The sequence below is a fragment of the Paramormyrops kingsleyae genome, chromosome 17 (genome assembly GCF_048594095.1).
Source record: "Paramormyrops kingsleyae isolate MSU_618 chromosome 17, PKINGS_0.4, whole genome shotgun sequence".
Classification (NCBI taxonomy): Eukaryota; Metazoa; Chordata; class Actinopteri; order Osteoglossiformes; family Mormyridae; genus Paramormyrops; species Paramormyrops kingsleyae.
In genome coordinates this window covers 12,578,154-12,600,654 of record NC_132813.1, presented here as the reverse complement: position 1 = coordinate 12,600,654, position 22,501 = coordinate 12,578,154, and the positions used below count along the sequence as shown (strand labels likewise).

At 43.4% G+C, this 22,501-nt stretch overlaps 1 protein-coding gene across 5 annotated transcripts in view; it reads right to left on the bottom strand.

The window, feature by feature from the left end:
• Positions 1-766: 766 nt before the first annotated feature.
• The window catches only part of fndc3a (fibronectin type III domain containing 3A), a 33,408-nt gene continuing 11,673 nt past the window's right edge, over positions 767-22,501 (bottom strand). For all 5 annotated transcript variants that reach the window (XM_023839448.2, XM_023839449.2, XM_023839447.2 and 2 more), the window contains 23 exons: positions 18,105-18,181; positions 17,606-17,843; positions 16,939-17,256; positions 16,012-16,070; positions 14,137-14,306; positions 13,797-13,856; positions 13,504-13,642; positions 13,353-13,406; positions 12,701-12,825; positions 11,443-11,617; positions 10,569-10,655; positions 9,476-9,605; positions 9,247-9,315; positions 9,033-9,151; positions 8,823-8,928; positions 8,558-8,733; positions 7,797-7,910; positions 7,473-7,622; positions 6,683-6,981; positions 6,042-6,254; positions 5,015-5,181; positions 4,559-4,683; positions 767-2,918 (listed from right to left, as the gene is read on the bottom strand). In XM_023839448.2, the coding sequence (XP_023695216.1) occupies positions 2,613-2,918; positions 4,559-4,683; positions 5,015-5,181; positions 6,042-6,254; positions 6,683-6,981; positions 7,473-7,622; positions 7,797-7,910; positions 8,558-8,733; positions 8,823-8,928; positions 9,033-9,151; positions 9,247-9,315; positions 9,476-9,605; positions 10,569-10,655; positions 11,443-11,617; positions 12,701-12,825; positions 13,353-13,406; positions 13,504-13,642; positions 13,797-13,856; positions 14,137-14,306; positions 16,012-16,070; positions 16,939-17,256; positions 17,606-17,843; positions 18,105-18,181 (3,476 nt within the window). In that variant the 3' untranslated portion in view covers positions 767-2,612. The remainder of the gene's footprint in view (positions 2,919-4,558; positions 4,684-5,014; positions 5,182-6,041; positions 6,255-6,682; positions 6,982-7,472; positions 7,623-7,796; positions 7,911-8,557; positions 8,734-8,822; positions 8,929-9,032; positions 9,152-9,246; positions 9,316-9,475; positions 9,606-10,568; positions 10,656-11,442; positions 11,618-12,700; positions 12,826-13,352; positions 13,407-13,503; positions 13,643-13,796; positions 13,857-14,136; positions 14,307-16,011; positions 16,071-16,938; positions 17,257-17,605; positions 17,844-18,104; positions 18,182-22,501) is intronic.

Below are 22,501 nucleotides of genomic sequence, written 5' to 3'. Positions count from 1 at the left end.
TCCTAGAAGCTATGGGTGCAAGGCAGGGATCAACGCAGGATGGGGCACCATGCTATCACATGGCACACTCACACACCAGTCACAGTTCGTTAACTCTGATTAACCTCAACATGCTTTCAGACTGTGGGGGGGAAACCAGAGTACCCAGTGGAAACCCCACGGCGACAACATGCAAACTCCACACACACGGAGCCGTGGTCGAGACCCAAACCCTGGTTCCAGGTGTCAGGTGACAGCGCTAAACACTGCACCGCCATGCTGCCCCTAACAGGGACATAGAATTAATAATAAAGATAATAATCAGCTAATTGCCAGGCATTGTAGGTGTGCTTGAACAAGGAAATCCGCAAACTGTGTTGGATTCCGGCCCTTTAACTGGGGATCCCTGCTGTATGCACAGCCCAAATCTTTCTTCAGATTGTTTCTTTACTTCATGTGCAGTTTTTATGGCCCGAGACCATGCAAGACTTATTGGTTTATTATCCCGTGTTTCTTAAAGACGGTGAGAAAACATACTACTGAGCAGGTACTTGACCAAAATATAGACTATTTAGCTAAAGAAATGGAAGAAGCCATTTTGTAAACTGAGCGATTTATCTTTATCGCAAATACAGTAGATATAAGTTTGAGGTGAACATATGAACAAGTCCAGGATTTGCTGCAATTTTGAATTCGCTTGTCATTTAATTTGTGGCAAGAGTATTTACGACAGCAAAGCTCACAAGACGGTACGTTACATAAACCACGAGAGTGCATCACACACAAATAAGAATCTGCTTTTATTGTGCATAGATCATCCATTTGATATGATGTCTATAAGATTATCACATCAGCTATGCCAGCCTACAGCGACGGTGCACAAAATCACAATGATTTACTCTGTAGCCTTCGTTGTGGAATGTACAAGACAAAGAGACACATTATCCCACATTAAAACCATAGAAGAATGGTGACTTACAGTAATGTGCAAAAAGTCTCAGGTAACCAAAGAAAATGGTACTTAAAAGATCGTCAGGTTGGTGTAAAAGTATGATGTCAGCTTAATAATTTCTCTTGTAAAGTCACACTGGCATTTGCAGTAACTATGTAACATGCCCAAGTGTTTTTCACTTGGCTACTCACATGCCTTGTTTGTCTAATCAATACCCCGTGAGCTATTTAACGAATATAATATAATTAATTAATTAATTGAGCTGATTGTGAAATTTAATAAATGGAATGACAGCGGCGCCCCCCAGGACGGGTTTGGGAACGGAAGCATTTTTTATTTATTTTTAATTGTTAATGTTCTAATGTTAAAATTTGTGTTACTTACTACCATGATAAATAGACTTAAACATTTTCTTTGACTACCAATGACTTCTGCGCAGTACTGTACACCCTGACGATTTACTCTTTTACTAAGCATGATTTCTAAACTATATTCCAAATTTTCAAATGTCACATTTAACAATTACATTTAGTCACTATCAAAAATATTTTTTTCCCTTGAAAACAGGAGCAAATGCTGCAGTCGATCCAATTAAAATTTATTTCTACAGTTAATCCCTAAATACTAAATGCCATACTTTGTCTATATAGTTAAAAGGTAGTGGTGACTATATAGTATATATTAGTCACAATTACCTTATGAGCTCATATAATAAACAGCAATGAGTCTGGCTGAATCTGTCATAGATATTAAACATTAAATTTCAGGAAAAGCTAAACAGGTGATGACAGGTGTTACTTCAGTTGTTAATGACTTTTGGCATTTTGTACTAAAAATTACACACACATATACATACACAGAGTGTATATATAGAACTGAAAATATATTAAAAAAATAAGGTATTTTAATTTAAAAATTTTAATTTAAAAATAGAATATTCAGGTAATTCCGTGAACATGAAGTGAAAGAGTAAGTAATTATAAATAAATAAATCTTAGGTGCTTTAAAACTGGATGGTTATGAATCCAAATCAAATGAGGTAAAACAAATCCTTAATATTTCCCACAATCAATATATAGCATGGCAACATGTCATAAGACTTAAAACGTGACAAATTTATTGTGAGATTTATCGCGGCTAATTATTCTGGATTTGTGATCCGCTACAGCTGTAGTTTATTTAGTCATAAAATTGGTTCGCATTTTGTTGCTTACACGGCATTAACATAACCATGGTTTACAGCAACATAATCAACAGGATTCCGTGTCAGATGCTCAGCATCTGCAGACAGTGCAAACGTACTTTATCACAAGTTTGAAATATTATTATTATTTTCTTCTATAAAGACTAAGGCAGAAAGCCTATTGTACAACTGACTGCTGTAGCTTCTTAAACTTGGAATATAAGATCAAATAATCTAGTTGAATCTCCGCTTTACTCTTAGGTAATGACCAAATGAAAATAAAAATGGAAATTAATATAGCTACAGCAGCACCGGAAGGTTGACGACGACGGCACAACAGCACATTAAAGTTTCAAAACTGCGTTGACTTTTCTAGGATTTAATGCTCTAGCTGTTTCTGTCCTGTTTGTATCTCGCGAACCACTGAGTACAGGGTTCATGGGGAAGAAAGGGATGCGGGATCAATGTGAAGGCGGATGGTCTGTGGTCAGACAGGCCTCACTTGATGACAAAATGCTGGATGACGACAGCGATGAGGATGGAGGTAACGGCAAACAGCGCCAAGATTAAGGCGGCACACTGCTCGTCCGTCAGGCTACAGCCGGCCTCACCCGCCTCTGTCCCGCCGATGCCGGCATCCGCAGCCCCCTCAACGCAAAGGGGTAAGAGCATGACGATGCTGCTGTATGGCCCTGACAGGTCAGGTGGTGAGCTGCACTGCCGGATGGCGCCAACCCTGAAGCGATACTCATTGCTGGGGTGCAGACCTGTGGCTCGATAGGATGTCGCGGATCCCCTGTAGACCTGGGCAGAGCAAGATTTGCACCAAGAAATGGAATTATATGAACAGCTGCTGAAACGTGATCTGAAAATCCATGCAGCGAATCGCGAGAGACAACCCCACCTTTTTTTCACAAAAGCTAAAAATTTAGATCTGTAGTAAATCATTACTGTGCGGCTGATATACTTGAAAGAAGTAAAATTATATCTCAGGAGTTTTTTTTTTTTGCAGTTTTAAGCAGCTGTGCAATTCTTTCGCTTGGCAGATTGATGCTTAAATGTTTCACCATAGCAACCGTGCAACCAAATCTTGCCCAACCAGGGACTTAACGGCCTTGTTCAAGGGCCCCGCTGGTGAAATCACTCTGCCAACCCTAGGATGTGTGCTGGCAACCTTCCGATCACAGACATAGCGTCCGATCCTGCTGAGCCACACATCTTCCCCATTTCCATTGATAAAAACAGCATCCATAGGTGGGTGTTTGCAATCTATAACTCAGCGAAACCCATGACATGACATTATCTTATTTGTGTGTGATAGAATGATCACACCAAGACCGAGTTGCAGCAACATTAGAAAAGTCACTGTCACTAGGGTTGCAAAATTCTGGCAATTTTCCCATTAATTCCTATATATTCCTATTAATTCCCATGGAAAGTTTCCAACTTGGAATATTTCCAAAATTCCCCAGCTTAACTTCCCATGGAATGGAAAGTTTCCAGAAATTCTCCACCCCATTACAACCCTAAGACACAGAATGATAAGGAATGTTGTCCCATTGGGACAAGATGAGAGAGAATGATTAGAACAGACATACTCACGCAGGATAGGACAGAAAAAAAGCAGAAAAGGTCAAGGCATGATGGGGTAATGAGCAGGACGGGATAGGACAAGACACGATAGGACTGAGTTAAGCACAGCATAGCAAATCAGAGCAGATCATACTAGGGTATGACTGAGGATGTTAGGAAAAGACCAGACAGAGTATGGTACATATAGCATTAGGGTTAAGGCATGGCTTTTTCAATAATCTATGTGCCGAATCTTATGGCTGACCCTTGGATTAGGTTAGTGTAACCTATGTGTACTCAAGGCAGGTGATTTACGACACATAGTGTCCTTTGTGTGATAAACACATTAAGATGCACTCAGACTCACTCTTGCACCCATAAAGGGAGGATTCATGTGCTTAGCTTGGTGCCACTGGGAGCACGTTCCACCGTGAGGTGACAGGTCAATTCAGTCTCTCCCTGGTGGACAGAGTTCTAAATGGGCTTATTTCACCGGCCCCCTCCTTTGATTTAGCGCCATGCAGTCATGGGAATCTCAGTCACTGTGTGAACAAAACAGCCCAACTGGGCTCATTTCTAACCCAATCAGGCGGTGCGTGGTGCAAAAACACACTCAACTTCTGGTCGCTTCCAGAAATAAGATGTTTGGGCATAGGATGGTGGAGCACTGAGAGATAAGAGGAGACAATTCTTATGCTGAGATCTGGGTATCTAATACCCTTGCCAAACAGTGAATTATACTATAATTACAGTACACAGAACATGACGGTATAAGCCTTATCATCATGAGACCCCGCCTGGGGATTCTTGTGTTTGATAGGCATTTTTTCCTCAATCCTGACAGTAACACAGGAGCTCTTCACCTATATTACCTGTTTGAACTCTGTGTTTCCCAGCATGCACTGCAGCGTGTACATAATGTGATCCCCATTCATGAGGGGCACAGCCTCCCAGCTGACATCACAGGTGTAATCATCCAGACGCTCTAGTCGTGGGGCTGGGAAGATGCAGGACAAATACAGGAAATCCGTTGAAAAACATGGACACCACAATTCAATGATTTAGACCAGTGTTTCCCAACCCAGTGCTCGAGGACCCACAGACTTTTACATTAATAGTCGCCGACTTGCCAAATTTTACATTGTTAGGAAAGGAGCAAAAATGTGAACTGTTTGGGAGGGAGCAAAAACATGAACCGACTACAGGTCCCCAAGGACCGAGTTGGGAAAAACTGACTTAGACTTTTGCATTATTGGGAAGAAAGGCCTGTGATTTCAAAGCCGAAAGAGAGAGAATGAAGAGAGATATTAGCCACAAAGAGTTTCTACCTTTGGGAGGGGCAGGGGGGCAGCACAAGGTGGTAAACGTGTAGACATCGGAGAAAGGGCCTTCTCCTCCATCATTGAAAGCTTGGATGCGAAAGTTATAAGAGGTAGACTCGACCAGCCTCTGCACTTTATGAGTGTGGCATGGGCCCCTGTACAAGCAAATGAACCTATACAGGCAAAAAGCGGAAAAGGGATGATTCTACATGGACTCTTTGCTGTGGTCACACACGTCAATTTTTAATTTAATTAATATCTATATTTTTAATTCTATTTTTCTGTGTATGCTTATTTTAATCTCATTCTGTTAAGCACTTTGTAAACCCTGTGGTTACAAGAGTGCCATATAAATAATTATTGATTCCCTGATCAATCGATTGATTGAATGAACTGCCTGAACTGTTACTGTCGTCTGAAACAGTTCTGATGCAGAGGCATTTTAGTGAATTTTCATGAGGAGGCAGAACCTTACAGACCGGTCTTATCTCAGTCTTAACCTACACCTACTTGTCATATCTGGGTTTCAGATTTGGAAGTTAAATCGTCCTATTTATGGTCTCTGTGAAAAGCAATACAGGCACTGGACAGGTGGAGATTCTTGTGTTTGATAGGCATTTTTTCCTCAATCCTGACAGTAACACAAGTCTGTGTTTAAGTCAAATTTGTAGGTAAATTGGAAAAATAATAATACAGTACAGAATAATGAGGATAATTATACAGCAATAATAAAAGTAACTACATACGGTACTATACTGTATGGTGAGCCGACGAACCACTGAAGCCGTGTAATATTTTCACGAGCACCACAAAGTAGTGCGTGCCTTTGCTATTATAAACCACTGCATTTCACTCTAACTTTTCACTCTAAGCCTGTTCATAAGGATGGGTTGTCCGTAAGTCGGATGTTCTTATCCCAGGAACTGCCAGTGGTGGGATATTCCGATTAAGCAAACTATGCATAATTTTTCAGATTGCAGAGTTTCAGAAATTGCTAATAAGAGAGAGGAGGTAGTGGCTGCTCCGGGCTCACCTGCCGTTCCTGTCCTGCATCTGGAGCTGGTACTGCAGGACTTCTGACTGGGCAGCCCGGATACAGCCCTCGCTCCACTTCAGCCTGAGCGTTTGATGGCTGAAGGCGATACACTCGAGGCGCGGTGGCTGCGGGGGGCGGGGCCTGGTCCTCATCTTCACCGTGGGGCTGAAGGGGCCAGCACCTAGGCTGTTTAGGGCCTGGATGCGTATCCTGATGTTCCGGAGGGGCAAGAGAACCTTTATCAATGGCTGCCAGTTTGCCAATAGCTGTTGTACCCTTGAGGAAGGTACTTGGTCAAAATTTCAGTTAGAAATAGGCAGTGAACGGAACAAAATCTAATTTTCAATATCTCATTCATTTATTTAACTAATTATTACATTAATTAATTGAGCTGGTGGTGAAATTTCCCATTAGGAAAACTAACCATCCAACAAGACACTGGTAACTTTTTGGAAAACAGAAGAAATTCTTGTTATTTTAATTGAGTTACTGGTAATTTGCAGATGTTCTGGTGTTAAATTGTGTGTTTATTCCTTAACAAACAAATCATTTACTACCCAGATAAATAACCTTAAACATTACCTGTGACTGCCTGAGACATCTGTACAGTACTGGGGGGGGGGGGGGTGGATACTCACTTATAGGAAGTGTCGGGCTGCAGGTGCTGGATGATGTATCTCGTGATGCGTCCCACCTGGATGGGCTGACGCTCACCAAGGTCGATGATGTAGGAGATGATCTCTGCACCGTGCTCACAGGGCGCCTCCCACCGCAGACCCAGGCAGGAGGAAGGGCAGTAAACCGCGTCTGGTCCCGGGTCCTTCAGCAGCTCTGGTTCGCTTAGGGCCTGGATGCTGCCGACAGCCGCGGGCACTGAGCTGGGGGTCTGGCAGGGTGTGGCTTCGCTGAAGGGGCCGGCGCCCATCGCGTTCACCGCCTGCATGTACATGACGTCCTGCTCTTAGCTCCGCCATCTTAAACATCTTTTCGTAATTTCTTCTTTTTAACTACACTCAATGAGATCTGAGGGTTATGGGAACAAAGGCAATGAGGTCTCATACTCATGTGCAGCTCATTCTCAGGGTTACTGTGCTCTTTCAACCACTTGTTATAGCCAATGAGAAGCAGCAGAAGGTTACATTTGATTTATTTAGCAGGCACTTTTATACAAAATGACTTACAGCTGATTAAGCCCCTGAAACAACTGGGGTTGAGGGCATTGCTCAGGGACCCAATGGTAACATCCTTCTGTGGACCCTGGGATTTGAACCAACAACCTTCTGGACAAAGGCCCAGCATCCCAACCTGCTGAGTCACACACTGGCCCCTGTAGAGCCCCCTCACTGCCCTCCACGGTCGTTTTCCTTCCATCACTGCACCTTGAATCATCTACTCACACATGCGATCGCCAGCACTAGCGCCACCTACTTGAACCCGGAAGTAGTAAGTAGTGGCCGGCTGCAGGCCCCTGAGCTCGTGCATGGTCCCAGGTCCTGAGTAGCACACGTGCATGCTGCCGTCAGCTACGGCCCTCTCCAGACGGAACTCAGTCACCGGGGCACCATTGCAGGGCGGACTCTGTTAGCAGGGATGCACACGGGTGTCAGTCATCAACAGCGGTGGTCTGTCTTTCAGTTTTATAACTGAAATTTAACTGAACAGAATTAAAAAATAGAGAATATATGAATTTTCAAAACAAGCAACAATGTTTTTGCAAACTGCTTAATAATAATTAGCTATGCTAATGCTCACCTCCCAGCTGACCAGTACACAGGTAGGAGATCTGCAGATCGCCTGGGGGTTTCTACCTGCTTCTGGAGCACATGGTCCGGTGATCACCTCACAGCAGTCAGAGTACGGCCCAGACTGTTAAAACACACACAGAGGACCATAAAAAGCTGTATTTCTCTTCCAGTATCCGGTTCGGAGCTCAAATGTCCTCAAAAACTCTCAATACAAGTTCTCTGAACAATGATTTGACAGGCATAACCCTGTTTTCATATTTGGGAGTCACTGTGTTAGCAGGTCAACCTCTGACACAGCAACATGCCTTCCATTGGGCCGAATGCAATATTAGGCTCCCGCATATAAGTCCCTGTGACAGAGTTGCCAGCTGTGGTCAGCTTGGATGGTGTGATTTTCAATTTAAGACAAGCCTGCAGACTCATTTATATGTATGTAACAGTTTTATTGACTTGTATGAAATATACTTTTACATACTTTTTGAAACTACCCCAGCGCTTTTGACGTAGCTAATTTTAAGTTTTTAATGGAATAATATAGATCTGCCGTAAGATTTTACTTGCGTGAGCTTCTTCTCGCGTGAGATTTTTCTAAGTGTCATGCCAGATGCGTGAGAGTTGGCAGCCCTGCTGTGAAACTATTCCATATCGCCAAAGTCTTGAGGTTTGCTAAAATACATGATTTTTTTTTTCTCTAAGCCAACAGCGAAGATCAATTCATGCGAGCGGCCATTTGTACGCGACACCTGTAGCTGGGCAGGGAGCTCTCACCCCAGCTTTGCTGCTCGCTTGCAGACGGAAGCTGTAAGACGTGGCCGGCAGCAGGCCGGTGACAGTACAGTCCAGCTCGGGACCCTGGTACACCTCCCTATACGCCTCGTCATGCGTGCATCCCATTTCCAAGGTATAACAGGTCACAGCGCTGCCCCCGTCTTCATGCGGTGGGCCTGGGAGATTTAATCCAGGGATCAGATTTAGCTTTAGCACCTCCAGAGGTTTAGCGGAACAAAGCGTGAGCTGGAGTAGAGCGACTCACCCCAGCGGAGCTGGACGTCCCGTGCCTTCGGCTTCCCTACCACCCTGGGCGGGAGACACGGCCCTGGGGGCACTGCAGGGGTCTGCACGCGCAGGATGTCTGACGGCTGACGAGAGGCCCCAAAAAATGAAAACGGAAAGCAGGGGCAGCGGTCAGATAGGTCCATGGCCTGGCAATTCGCTGACTGCCATGACAGAGGCGGGTGTTTACCTCACTGCGGCCTGCTTCACTGACACAGTGGACCCTTGCCTGGTAGGTGGCACCAGGCTTCAAGTCCTCAAGCTGATACTCCACAGCTGGCCCACTATATACTGGCTCCCAGGAGTTACCTGGGGGCATGGCGGACACACGGTTTACCATAAACTAGCTAAGGAGCTAAAAAAGCAATGTTTTCGGGGATTTTGATGGCAACACAGAAACGTACCACTTAAGTCCGCTGATTTTTCCAGCACGTACTTGATAACTACTGATCCTCCATCATCGTTGGGGGGTTCTAGAAAGACGGATTGTGTACTCATATCTACCTCCATCCATTATTATCCATCACAAACCCTTAAGGATTATTGATGTGATATGCCTGGTCTGTACAACATGAGAAAAACAAGTCTCATGTGTGCGAGGAGTGCAACAAAAAGTGAGAGAGAAACGCTCACCCCAGATCACTCCGAAGCTGGTGGGCAGCACTGCACCCCTCACGGCAAGCCCCCCGGGACACCCCGGACAGGTGGTAAACTCCAAAACCATGCTGGGGTCACTCTTGCCTTCTGTGTTATAAGCTCTCACCTGGATGTAGAAGGTACAGGCCATTAGCAAGGCAATGCAAAGTGGTTTTTTTCCCCCTCCAAAGCTGTGAATGTCATCAAATGTCCAATAGTGAAATTGTGCTCAATGAATGACAGATGCTCCTCGACGCACGATGGTGGTTACATTCTGATAAACCCATTGTAGGTTGAAAATACCAAAAAGACAAATAGAAACATGATAAATAAGTAACTGAATAACTACTGTCACTGAATAAGTAAATATTTGGTTAAAACACAGAAAGAACAACAGAGGGCATATATTGTCAAACACCGTATGAGATGTTTACGCTTGAGATCTCTACAGAGACCTGAAGCCTGGCCACATGGGAGTTGCTGTCTCTAGCTCCGGGACAGATCAAAATTCCCAGTTTGACGACTATGGAATGTGCATCGCTATTGCACCATCGTGAAGTTGGAACGTCGCAAGTCCAACTATCGTGATGAGAGAAGCATCTGTAGGATGAGAAGCATGTAGGCCAGCTAGACCAAGGTTTCTCAACCCAGTCCTCGGGGACCACCAGACGGTCCACGTTTTTGCTCTCTCCCAATTGGCAGGGAATTGGGAGAGAGCAAAAACGTGGACCGTCTGGTGGTCCCCGAGGACCGGGTTGAGAAACCCTGAGCTAGACAACTTGTGAGATTTAAGGTAGTCCAGGATAAATGTAAGTGAAAGTCCATTTAAACCGGAGCATCATAAATTTGATGAGTTATCTAAGCGAGAAATCCGGCTTCGTGATACGGGCCCCAGGTCGGCCTTCCCCTCTCCCCTCTTCTTCGGTTAGCCAGTGAACCAGTAAACCAGTGGGAAGTAAATGACATTGAGTTGCTGGCAGTGAACCTACTGTCTGCGGGCTCACAGCCACCTCCCTCACACACGGGCTGGCAAATTGCAGAATGACCCAGAAACTGAGATTCCCGACCAGAGCAAACTCAGCTCACTTACCCTGACCTTGTACTTTGCGTTCTGCCGAAGGTTTTCAATAGTGCAGCTGCTTTTGTAGTCATCATATCTCGGCTGAAAATGACATCCCTGAATACGGAAAAAGGTAATAAATGTTTTCCACTTAAACAGACTGTTTGTCCAATTCTGTTGCAATAGTATCATGTTCTGACACATATGCATGCATACAAGTATACACGGGCAGATACTCTTTTACATTTATCAGTATGGCAAAAATGTATAAAGGAGGACATTACAGCTAGGCAATTGGAAGTGCTGCAATTTCAAAGATTCTGCTTATGCTACTAAATTAGGACAGGAGCCTGGGGGGGGGGGGGGGGCGGGGGGCCGCTCAGTGGGCCCAGCCTCAGTGTTTGTGGTCAGAAGGTTGCCGGTTTGAGCCCAGCCTCATCAGTGCAGTTACATATCTGTGGGCCCATGAGCAAGACCCTTAACCCCCCCCCCCCCACAGGTCCCTGAGTGCCATCAGGTGATTGTCCCCTTGCTGTGACCCCCCAGGCCAGCTCTCACTATGTGTGTCTCATGGAGAACAAGATAATTTCCCCACAGGGATCAATAAAGCATCGCTATTCTTTATTTATCTCCATGGAATCTGTTCAGGGGGGTGTTCCACAAACAAGATTTCTCAATTTGCTGGGTTAACTTAAGCTAGAAGTAATGATTGTCCAATAAGAGTTTAGGGTTTAGGTAAGGAGCATTCTTATTGGACAATCATGACTTCTAGCTTAAGTTAACCCAGCTAACTGAGAAATCCTGCTTTGTGGAACACCCCCTAGGTAGGCTAATAAGCATTAGCAGGTTTTGGTCAAGGTAAGTGAAGATGCTAATGTTTTCTGCTGAAAAAATGCCTGCCTACCATGGCGCCTTCATCCACCTCCAGGATGTACTTCACAGTGTCCCCACTGGGGGGAGCTGGAGACGGCTGCCACCGTAAGCTCAGCCAGCTGGCTCCGGACTTAGTCAGCTCTGGAGCAGGGGGGGCACTGGGCACGCCCCCGGAGGTGAACATCTCAGCCACTTCACTGAAGCTGCTGCAGCAGGAGGAGGGAAAATGTGGGAATGGGAGTAAAGAAGGGAAAAACATGCGAGATGCAGGATGCAAAGAGAGATGGTGCACGTCTGTGACAGTCAAGCCTCATGCGCATTTCCAGCCATATAGGAAAAAAATATATTTAGACATATATTTGACATATATGTTTACAATATATTTCACATATATTTAAATATTAAAAATTTTAATTTTATTTTTTAACTTTACATATATTTAGATAGATGACAGATACAGTGCTCACAGAAAATCTTGCTTATTTCAGTAAAAATATAGCAAAGTTTTGGTTTTATAATAAAAACCACTGCATCATTCGTGTTTATAAATACTACTCCTAAAAGAGCTCTTCCAAGTTAAAATGTTCATTGACAAGCAGTCTCACTGGGTGCTTTTTCATTACTAACACCTTTGCAATAACATAAAACACCAAACGTGTGTTTAGTATCCCTTTGGTAGCCAATGACTGATTGTAATTAATAGCAAAATGGGAAACACTGAATGAGTCAGTCAAAAAAAAACACTTAATAAAAAGAAAATGTCTGTGCAGAAGATATGTGCAGATGTGTTAAACATCGCTTGTCAATAGACTTTTTTTATGAAACCAATAAACAATTAACATAAATATTTTTATGAAATTAAGCAAGCGTCCAAACCCTTTCTGTGAGAGCTGCATGTGTACTTATCTTTGTCTTCCATATGGAAAGACTCCAGATTCAAGACTCAAAGATTCAATGAACTTTATTGCCTGTCACCAATAATGACAGAAAATTGTCTTAGGTGAAGGCTCACAAGCAACATAAATACAATAATGCATGACTCACATATGGATATATTAACAAACAAAAACCACACAACAAACAAACCTGAAACACCACGAGCTGCTCCAGAAGCCCTGAATCAATCTAGCCTCACAGATATTTACAATATGTTGTACATATTTGGAGATCTGCACCATAAATATATGTGATGTCTCCCCATACAGAAGACAAATATATGCACATATGTAAATATATTTTTTCCATATGGGTAGACTGCATGGTTAAAATGAACAGGGGCCCAAAAGTACCTCAAACCCTTTTCGTTTTTGGCTGCGATGCGAAAGCAGTATCTTGAGGAAGGCATTAAATCACACACTTGATACTCTTCCTCTGGTCCGTAGTAGCACTGCTCAAATTCTTCTGTTCCTTTCCCCTGCACAAAAACAATCACAAGACCTCAGCACCGGTACTGATGCTCCCTGGGTTACGATGGTCCGTGGTCCCTGTACAATTCAATTCTTTTTTTATGCTTTCCGTACATTTTTCAGTCATATTATTCTGATGAGGGCCAGGCGTGGCTCATCAGAAGCCAAGTAGGATAGAAAACCTACTGGATAGTAGCTCTCCAGGACCGGAGTTGGAGACCCTTGCTCTAAACTATATTATGAAACAGGCTTTATGTTAATAATTTTGCCCAACTGTAGGCTAATGTAAGTGTTCTAAACATGTTTAAGGTAGGCTAGGCAATGATGTTTGTTAGGTTAAGTGTATTGTATTAAAATGCAATTTCACCTTACGACAGGTGCATTGGAACGTAACCCTATCGTTACTTGGACAGCGTCTGTATTATAATGGAAGGATGGCTCTTCACCCAAATGTTTTCAAACATGACCACACATACCTGGAATGAGCTGAGTCTGGAGTAGGACACGTTACACTACACAAAGGAGTAGATCGTACCTCATCCCACTGTAGCATGTAGTTGTCGATTCTGGAACCATTGTCAGAAGGAGCCTAAGCAATCAGAGAATTAATTTTACCATCACTTAAGATGTTCGAGCCATTCCAATGCCATTCTATCCATTGCTATGTTTCCAAAATGAGAAAACACCTTCCACTGCAAGGTGATGGTGCTCTTAGTTCCACCTGTCCTCCAGGGGGCGCTGGGGGTGTCGGGGGCACAGCTGAGAGTGGTAAAGGTGACACCTTCTGAGGGATCACCACGTAAATGTCGACATACAGCGCGGACCCTGAGAGGAGCCAGCGACAGAACACACACCATTGGCCTGCTGGAGTTTCTTGGAAGCACGGTGATCTTTGTCGAGGGACTGGGATCGTCAATGAGCAAACATGACCAACGACAGCGACCAAAAACATGGAACAACGAGAAGATGACAAGCAGACCTTGCATTGTAGTCCGTCGCTGGTCTTAATTCTTCTAAATTCGAGCTTAGTTCATCACCTCTAACCAGAAATAACACAGAATTACTCCACTGAAGAAGAGAAAAGCAGCATCGTGACCAAAGGCATAAATCCATGCGACGGCCTTGTGAACGGGGCATCTCCAGCGTAATACGCAGCTGCATTAAGCAACTTATTTTTGGAAAGCCATTAGCTGCATAAGCAGCCAATGAGTCATTATTTAATCTTCGCTTTCATCTCAACCTGACTCATTCATCGTCTCAACAATGCTGGGATTATCAGCAGTTGGATCTTCAATTCCACTATCAGAGTCCTGACTTACCTGTACACCACATGGTACATCCCATCCTTCTCATCCCCACAGGAAATGATGACCTCATAACTCAGAGCTTTGCGGAGCTCATTTTGGACCTCTAGGCCACCGTCCACATTGTCTGGTGGGACGGGGGCACTCCAGGATAACAATGCCATGCTTGCTTGAACATCAGTCACCTGACACAGAGAGAAAGTGCATCAAAAGTCAGCATCTCCACAAGCAGTTATAAGAAAATGTGAATCTGCAAAGCTGAGTAACACTGAGAGACAAACTACTGATCAGCACTGGGTGAATCTCAATATGCGTACTTGACCGTACTTGTGTTCTCATGTAGCTGTGTTATATCATCTTCCATTGCTGAAGACCAGTCCCAACATCAACAACACAAGAACAGAGGACGGTAAAAATCCCCGGTTCTTGCTCTGCCCCAGATATCAAGGATGTTTTGGTTGCATCCTTGCCAAACAAGACCAATCCCATGATTCATTGCGCCCCAAGTTTGTTCTTGGAAGGCAAGTTAACAAGACTGGTCTTGCTGAGACCACGAATACGGTCCTTGGGGTCTTGGTACTGAGATTCACCCAGTGTCATATCTCAACTTCTGTAAGTCTAGAAAACCAACCATTGTGTCATTCTTCTGTAATTTATCTGAAAATCTGTTATCTAACGATCAAACTGGTTTCATCACTTCACACCACAAATTATGCAAACCAATAAATTTCAAAGTATGTAGACCAATAAACACCGATTTGGAAATACCCAATATTTGTCCTAAAATATGAGTATTACAGACATTAATTTGTATCTATTTCATAGTTTCATTTATACCATATAAAAATCAATAACAAAACAGTAATATATCAGCAGTGCATGTAATTAATATTTCTATTTTTCAGATATAAAATCTATATAACGTTTTTTCTATAATGAATATGTATTTTTATATATATATATATATATATATATATATATATATATATATATAATTCTGCTCAACACTTAAACACAATTATTTCTTAAAATAAAAGGCAGTGACAGTAATGCATTTAGAGAAAATGGAATCCAGTGACACTGACTATTGTCTACTGACAAAAATGGTAATGAACATACTACTGTTAAACATGGATCTACTGAACTATTAAATCAGCATGACCCCCCCCCCCCCCCCCCCAGGGATCACAGCAGATTGGCATCCACCTTCCATTCACACACCCCAACAATGACAACCTAAGCCCCTGCCCATCACTGGCCTTAATCATAAGTAACCAAACAAAATACAAGGTGTTTGACATTTTTACTTTTGATTGCAAGCATAGGTTTATATAAAATTCTCATTTATTTGGGGGGCAAAAAACACGTTTTTTCCACAGATTTGTTCCCCACAATGTAATATATACATAACCACCCCCCCTCCCCCCACACATACACACACACATACACACTTGTGGTAATTTATAGCAGCACCTATAATGCACACTTCTGTACTGTATGGAAGGAACTGGAAGACCCTGGGAGAAATCGAATGAAAATAACGGGGAAAACAACTCCACACTCCAAGCTAGATAAAATGTTATGCTGAGCATTGTTTTTAAAAATGTTATTTGCCAGCTGTATGGCATACAACCAGAGGGGGGAGATCTGTCCACTAGAGGGAGCTACAGAGAAGCTTACAGATCACACATGATTTACCCTACAGTCATCTGTCTCACATTTCATATGAACAAAGTAAATATTTAGGGAGAGGAATGACCTTTCCTTCCTTGTAAGACACCTGTGACCAAACAAGAAGCAATGAATCACACTCATATGTCAGAGATAAAGTAGCAAATCGTGCCACACCTAAATACGGTTACAGTGTATAAGGGGGAAATACATACTTACTTTTGGTTTGCTGATTGTAGACAGTGCAGCTCGCAGAGCTAAAGATTCCTCATCGAGGTCTACAAAAACAGAACCACATTAAAAATAGTTTTCCATGCCAATCATCCTAACAAAACAGTCTGTTAGGGAGAATATTAAATTGTAGTGTAGCTGAGCTGGGCTGATACCACTAAGACCACAATCAATTTCATTTACATAGAGATTTTCTTTATACATGGACGGTTTTGCCTGACACATAAAATCCCCTCATTAACTCTGTCAGTTTTTGTTCTGTTAAGCTCCTCAGTTCATCTCCAAAACAACACAAGAAAACAAAAACGCAACAGGCTGTCAGCGGTGAATTCCCGCTGGTTGCCAGCCCTCTGCTCTGTGTGGGATTTACATGGTAAAAAAATATGCATGACTTAAAGAGGCAGGGGTGCCAGGCAGCCAACCAGGAGACTACATATGGGACATGAAACAAAATGGGGACATTTCAGAGTTGGGAGAAAGAAATAAATAGAATGTGATCAAGGAAAAGAGGTGGGTCTCTTGAATAGGGATGAAATTTTAATGAAGAAGAAATGATAATGCTTTACATTAACTGCACCTTCACAATGCCTTTATAATGCAGTCATAGAACATTCATAAGCAGCCTGGAAGTATACCTTATATAATATATATTAATAACAAACATTATTTGATTATACAATTATAATATCTGTTACAATCATACCATTCTTGTATACTTACATGCTACTTATGAAGGTTCTGTGAACGCATTATGAAGGTGCAGTTAATGTACGGCATTACCGAAGAAACTTTGTAACTTGGTGACACCTTTAAAGAGATCTGACCACAGCAGCAGAGTCATCAGTGATCATGAAATATCTTTTGTAATTCGACACAGTGCTGGTTCTTCCACACACACCAGCACAACATTCATACCTTCTGATTCCGCATCCACACCGAGGTTCTCTCCCCCCTTGCAGCCCTCATTAATCCACGCTGTCTGCGTTTCACCATCCTGACCCGTTTCCTTCTCCGCCTCTGCCCCCTGACCACCATTGCACATCTTATTCGGAGATGGAGTGCTGTAGGCTTTCTGTGGCGACGGAGACGGACTCCTCGCCCCCTCGCCGGTGGGGCTTAGACTGCTGCCGCCACCCAGCCGCTCTTTCAGCTTCTTCTGCAGGCGGCCGTACGTTTTCCCTGCCCTGTCATCCCTTGGAGCAAAAGGAGGGCATCTCTGCACAGGATAGGAGTCTGTGGGTGGCCAATCAAACACACGCAAGGATCAGAGATGCACAGATGGAGAAACAGATGCAAGGACTTGTAGGTTATGTGGAGAATGACAGGGTACATTTCATTATGTTCTCATTTTTGATTTTTTTTGCAGATCCAGGTGTTTTCTAAAGGCTGTCATGAAACAGAGATGAAAGAACACTAAACAATGATGCCTTTTATCACCCAGATCTGTCCTCATTTCTGCCAATCTTTTCTGAGGCTTTCATGCTACTTTTAACCTGTTAAGAATATCTGCAATGGGCACATCCGAGGTAGAATATTCTGGAACTCATGCTGTCAGTCTTCAGGATGCGGCGCAATTCCTTACCGATCTCAGAAAAAACGTGACCAGCGTGGTAGTGTGACATGTACTGAGATGCGAGGTCTCCAGCCCCGCCCGAAAATACCGGGGGGAGTGAGGGGTGCAGCACGACTGGGTGTGGCAAAAAGGCCGGTAGGTGGGGGGGGAGTGGGGGCAGAGGGTGGTGCAGAGCAGATGGGGCCCCCAGAAGAAAATCTGGCTGAGGTATGACCAGGACACGTCGGACGCCATTCTCCTCGATGATCTGGGGGTGAGAAGATAGGGCTGCAGACATGAGCAGTGTTCAGACTGACAGGGATTGGGGACCCCCCCCCCCCAAGGGAGAAAATATACCCCTTCTTTGTAGAAGTGCCTCTCACTGTAAATAAAGTTGGAGACCACTGCTACATTTATGCAAAGTTATTGCACATTTGCGTCACTAGAGGTCCCCGCAATTAGACACAATTTGAATGCTGGATGTGAGTAAATGTCCATTTGAAGAAAATGACAGGCAGGCAGATATTACCTGGGAAATGTATCCTGTAGGCACATAAATTGGAGGCACAGAACCATTTGGGGACATCATAGGGACCTGAGCTGGGCCTATGAACAGGAGAGATTTCAGTCTCGTTGTTTTAGCAAAAACTAAAATGCCATAAAACAACAATGGCAGCAGTGACACTCAGAAAACCCATCCTGGAAGCCACAACAATGTGTCATCAATAAATGTCTGGTTCAGCTCGATAGGAACCAATTAAGAAATCAATAAAAATTGGGTCAGAGCAGTCGGTGATTGACGGCTTGTAATCCGACATCCTGGGGACTTCCCTCAACACCTCTGTAAAGTTAAAACATTAGCATGAAAAACAACTTTAAAGTGGATATCCTTCATTGAAGTTTTACATACAAATTCATATATTTTCACTAACCATTTACCCCAGCTTAAATTGTGGACATTTAGTTTTTCATACTTGAAAATTCCTATCCAAACCACTGAAAATGTTTCCAGTTCTCTCCCTAATAAAGTGGTTAGTGCCGTGCTACTGACGACCACACCCAGGCTCCCAGTGAAGAATAATACGATTATTTTAACTGAATCCTTTAGATCAGTGTTTCCCAACCCGGTCCTTGGGGACCCACAACCGGTCCATGTTTTTGCTCCCTCCCAGCTCCCTGCCAGACAGTCCATGTTTTTGCTCCCTCCCAGCTCCCTGCCAGACAGCTCACATTTTTGCTCGAAAAGGTGGACCTCCTATGGGCCCCCGAGGACCGGACTGGGAAACACCGCACTAGACCATCTGCTGCCACCATTCGACCAGTTCACTGAACCATGTGTCTCTGAGCTGTTGGAGGAAACAGATTACCAACATCCCCTCGCACAACCCACCCGCCACACACACACAGAACTGCAGACCATGTCACAGCACAACCACAAAGCCGTGAGGCCACAGCGCCACCTGCTGTCAAGTCTTTCTTGCACCTAAGCCTAGATACAGGACCGGATTTACCTTTTCAGGGGCCCAAAACTTAACTTGAGAGGCCCCCCTACCATGAAGATTGATGATAATTTTGCTTCCTCCATAACAAATGGTAATTTGGGGGCCCTAGGCAGGCCATAGCTAAAGCCGGCTATGTATAATGTATTTTTATCACTGGTTAGCCCATGTCTGGATGTGGCCCCGCCCCAAAGCATACAAACCATGTTCAAGAGAATTCATGCCTCCCAGTAAAGCCGACACACGACAGCTACTCTCCATTACTGAGGAAACGGTACCAGGCCTGCCGTCCTTCTGGTGACGGCCTGACTTCCAAACTGGCAGGCGCTCCACTGGCCTCATCACGACTCAAACACTTTAGTTTCAAAACTTCTCCGTAGGCGGCACTGAGGGGCGCCTAGACCTGCCGTGTTGCATCTGCCTCTGCCAGCTCTGATGCACAACAGCCCAAGTCTAGTATATCCGAAGCTTGATATATCTACGCTATTGTGCTCTCTCTCTAATAGATATACATACACACACACACACACACACACACACACACATGCACACAGTATATATATAGAGAGGACAATAGCATACATACAGTATAGAAGTCTAGTATATATATAGATTACTAAATAAATATGTATAGTTAATGTGTTTGTATATACTATTATGCTTCTAAATAAATATATATATATATATATATATATATATAAATAAAATGTGTATACAGACACACACACACACTAAAAGTTTTATCTGTCTAGCATCTCCCGTGATACATGTCTTTAGTGCTAATGGTTTCTCAGGTTCTTCCTAAATAATATATCAAGGGATCCAGTTGGACATAAATAACAGAAATAAACCCTTAACAGGCCCAGCGAAAGTGACCATTTCTACACTTAGCAGTATTGCATTCTGGTCCATCACCTCAACAAAAACTACTTTTCTGTTATCAACCAGATTTCTCTGTGCGATGCAGCATGAAAGAAAACAGAGAAAGGACACGAGTGAGCAAATCAAAGATTTATGGCACAAAGCCTGTCAGGTTTACCATGCAACCGTATCCAGGAGAGACAGTAAAACGCCCACACTTTGACATCATCTGACTGACGCACACAGACTGAGGAGGCCAGCCCCGCCCGTCCCCTGGCACCCCCCTCTCTGGACGTGCTGATGTGGCCGGTGAGAGAGCTCGGAAGAACACGCAGCTCTGACCGCTGCACCCAGTCAGCCCGCTGCTGTCAGAGCCAGTCAGCACTGCGCTCAGCATCGCAGTGTCACAGCCCGACTCCACACAAGGTGCCGTGATTACTGAGCTGCGGCAGAGCGGCTCACAGTGAGAAAGGTCACTCCTGATGATTAAAAAAAATAAAAATTCAAAAAGAGAGAAAGTAACTGAAAACACGGCTTAGAATTTAAAAATTATTACCGCATTAGGAGCAGAACTATAATATTAAATACAGTAATTTCATTAGGGGTTATGAATTTTAAGGGTTGTTTAATGTTAATTGATTTGAAATATGAAACAAGATTTCTTATTACATTCGCAGTAGCCGAGATTAATTAGTACGATTTTCTTTATGACAAAGAGCTGCAATGTTAATTTCACTATTCAGCATTATGCCCCATTATCTAGCTTTATAGAGCTTTTTTTGAGCTCACATTTAAAAAGCAGACAAGTGGTACAAATCAGCAGAGAAGATCAGAGGGAGGGTGCAACAGGGGGAGCAGTGATGGAGATTGGAAACTGGGACACTTCAGATGAAAGACACATCAACAGTGTCAGCTTGCTTCCTCTTTGTAGCATTGACAAACAGCCCAAGAAATACATATTTAAATCACACAGTGAAATGTAATGTTTTGTCAAAGCCGGGGCCGCCAGCTTCAGGCACGTCCACAATCCCAGTCTAACAAGGACTGGCCACATGTGTTGGATATGCTGAGAGACACTCTGCAACTTCTCAATATGGAGCCTTCCCCAGAAGACCAGGAACACTTTGACGGGGCACAAATACTTAATAGTAACTCAGTTACTACTGAAGTACATCATGATCAAATATAACAGCTACTTGAGATAAAAGATGTGTCATGACTGATTAATGGTGAACAAACAAGAGGTCAGTATTTCACTTGTGTTATTGATTACTGGTTCTTTCAGTAGTTCACAAAGGTTTGCAGAAATATACAGCAACAAATATAGTGATTGCTCTAGATAAAACGTCATGATTTATCAATGATGAATTAACATGAGATCAGTATGTAACTAAGACTTAGTTTGTGGTTAATTAATAAATAAGTAATAGTATATTACTGTATTATTTATGCCTCATCAGACCATACTTGTCAGGAGTGAAGGGCAGACAGAAGGTATCTATCTGGCAGAACAACCTGTTGCCAAAATTTTCAAAAAGACGAGTACATTGCATTAAGAACTTCATCAAAATTATTAACTGGAATAAAAGTATTGTACTTAGTTTGGTTACTTATGATTAAGGTTAGGGCTGGGTAGGGGTTAAGGATGTCATGTTGGGATTAGAGTTTTCCTTTCCATAGAAATTAATGGAGAGTCCCCACAAATATATAATTACAAACCTGTGTGTGTGTGTGTGTGTGTGTGGGGGGGGGGGGGGGGGGGAAGATAAAGAGTGAGATCTGTTAATCAAAAACATAGCAATATTAAGTCTTCCTCCAAAAAGGCCTGATGAACCTTTAAACACAGCCAAGTTCCAATTTGGAAGTCTATTTGTTTCTGCATGTCAGAGCTCAGTTCACATTTGTATCTAAACAAAAAGCTCTCATCAGTTACCAGGGTAGTAATTTACTACGGGCACAGCATTCCATTAGCAGATTACAGCTCCGTCTCTTCGACTGTGCAGGCTGCTGTAGTTAATTGACAGAGACAGGGAGCTGGGTAAGATTTTTCATTTTAATGAGGACACACGGGCCTTTGAGAGGAAGTCTTCACAGGAAGAACTGATTTAGAGCCCAGTGTGTATCCACACAGACACACACACACACACACACACCCTGTTGGACTGGATGTAGAGGGATACTGGAAATGTCAAGGATGACTGGTCTTTTGCCTCCCACCAGAAGTGTCATCTCTTCTCTCTTCGTTTAATGGGGCGTCGGTGCCTAGCGCAGCTCCTCTCGCTCCCGTCTTTATCAGTTGACCATTAAGGATAATCCCCCCCCCCCCGGATTTATGCGAACCCGGCAGTGCAGTGGAAGGCGAGGTTTGTGCAAACACCAGCAGCATTCTTAATGGCCCTCTTCGCGAGTCACTCCCACTACCTAGCACTCCCTATAATCTGATATTTCCATATATGTATTATTTTCAACATGAAACATTTCATAAAGGACAAATGAAGAGAATCCACAAAACCCTCCTGGATTAGCAACTGTAAGACAGCGGGATGGATAGATTTTAAGATTTCTT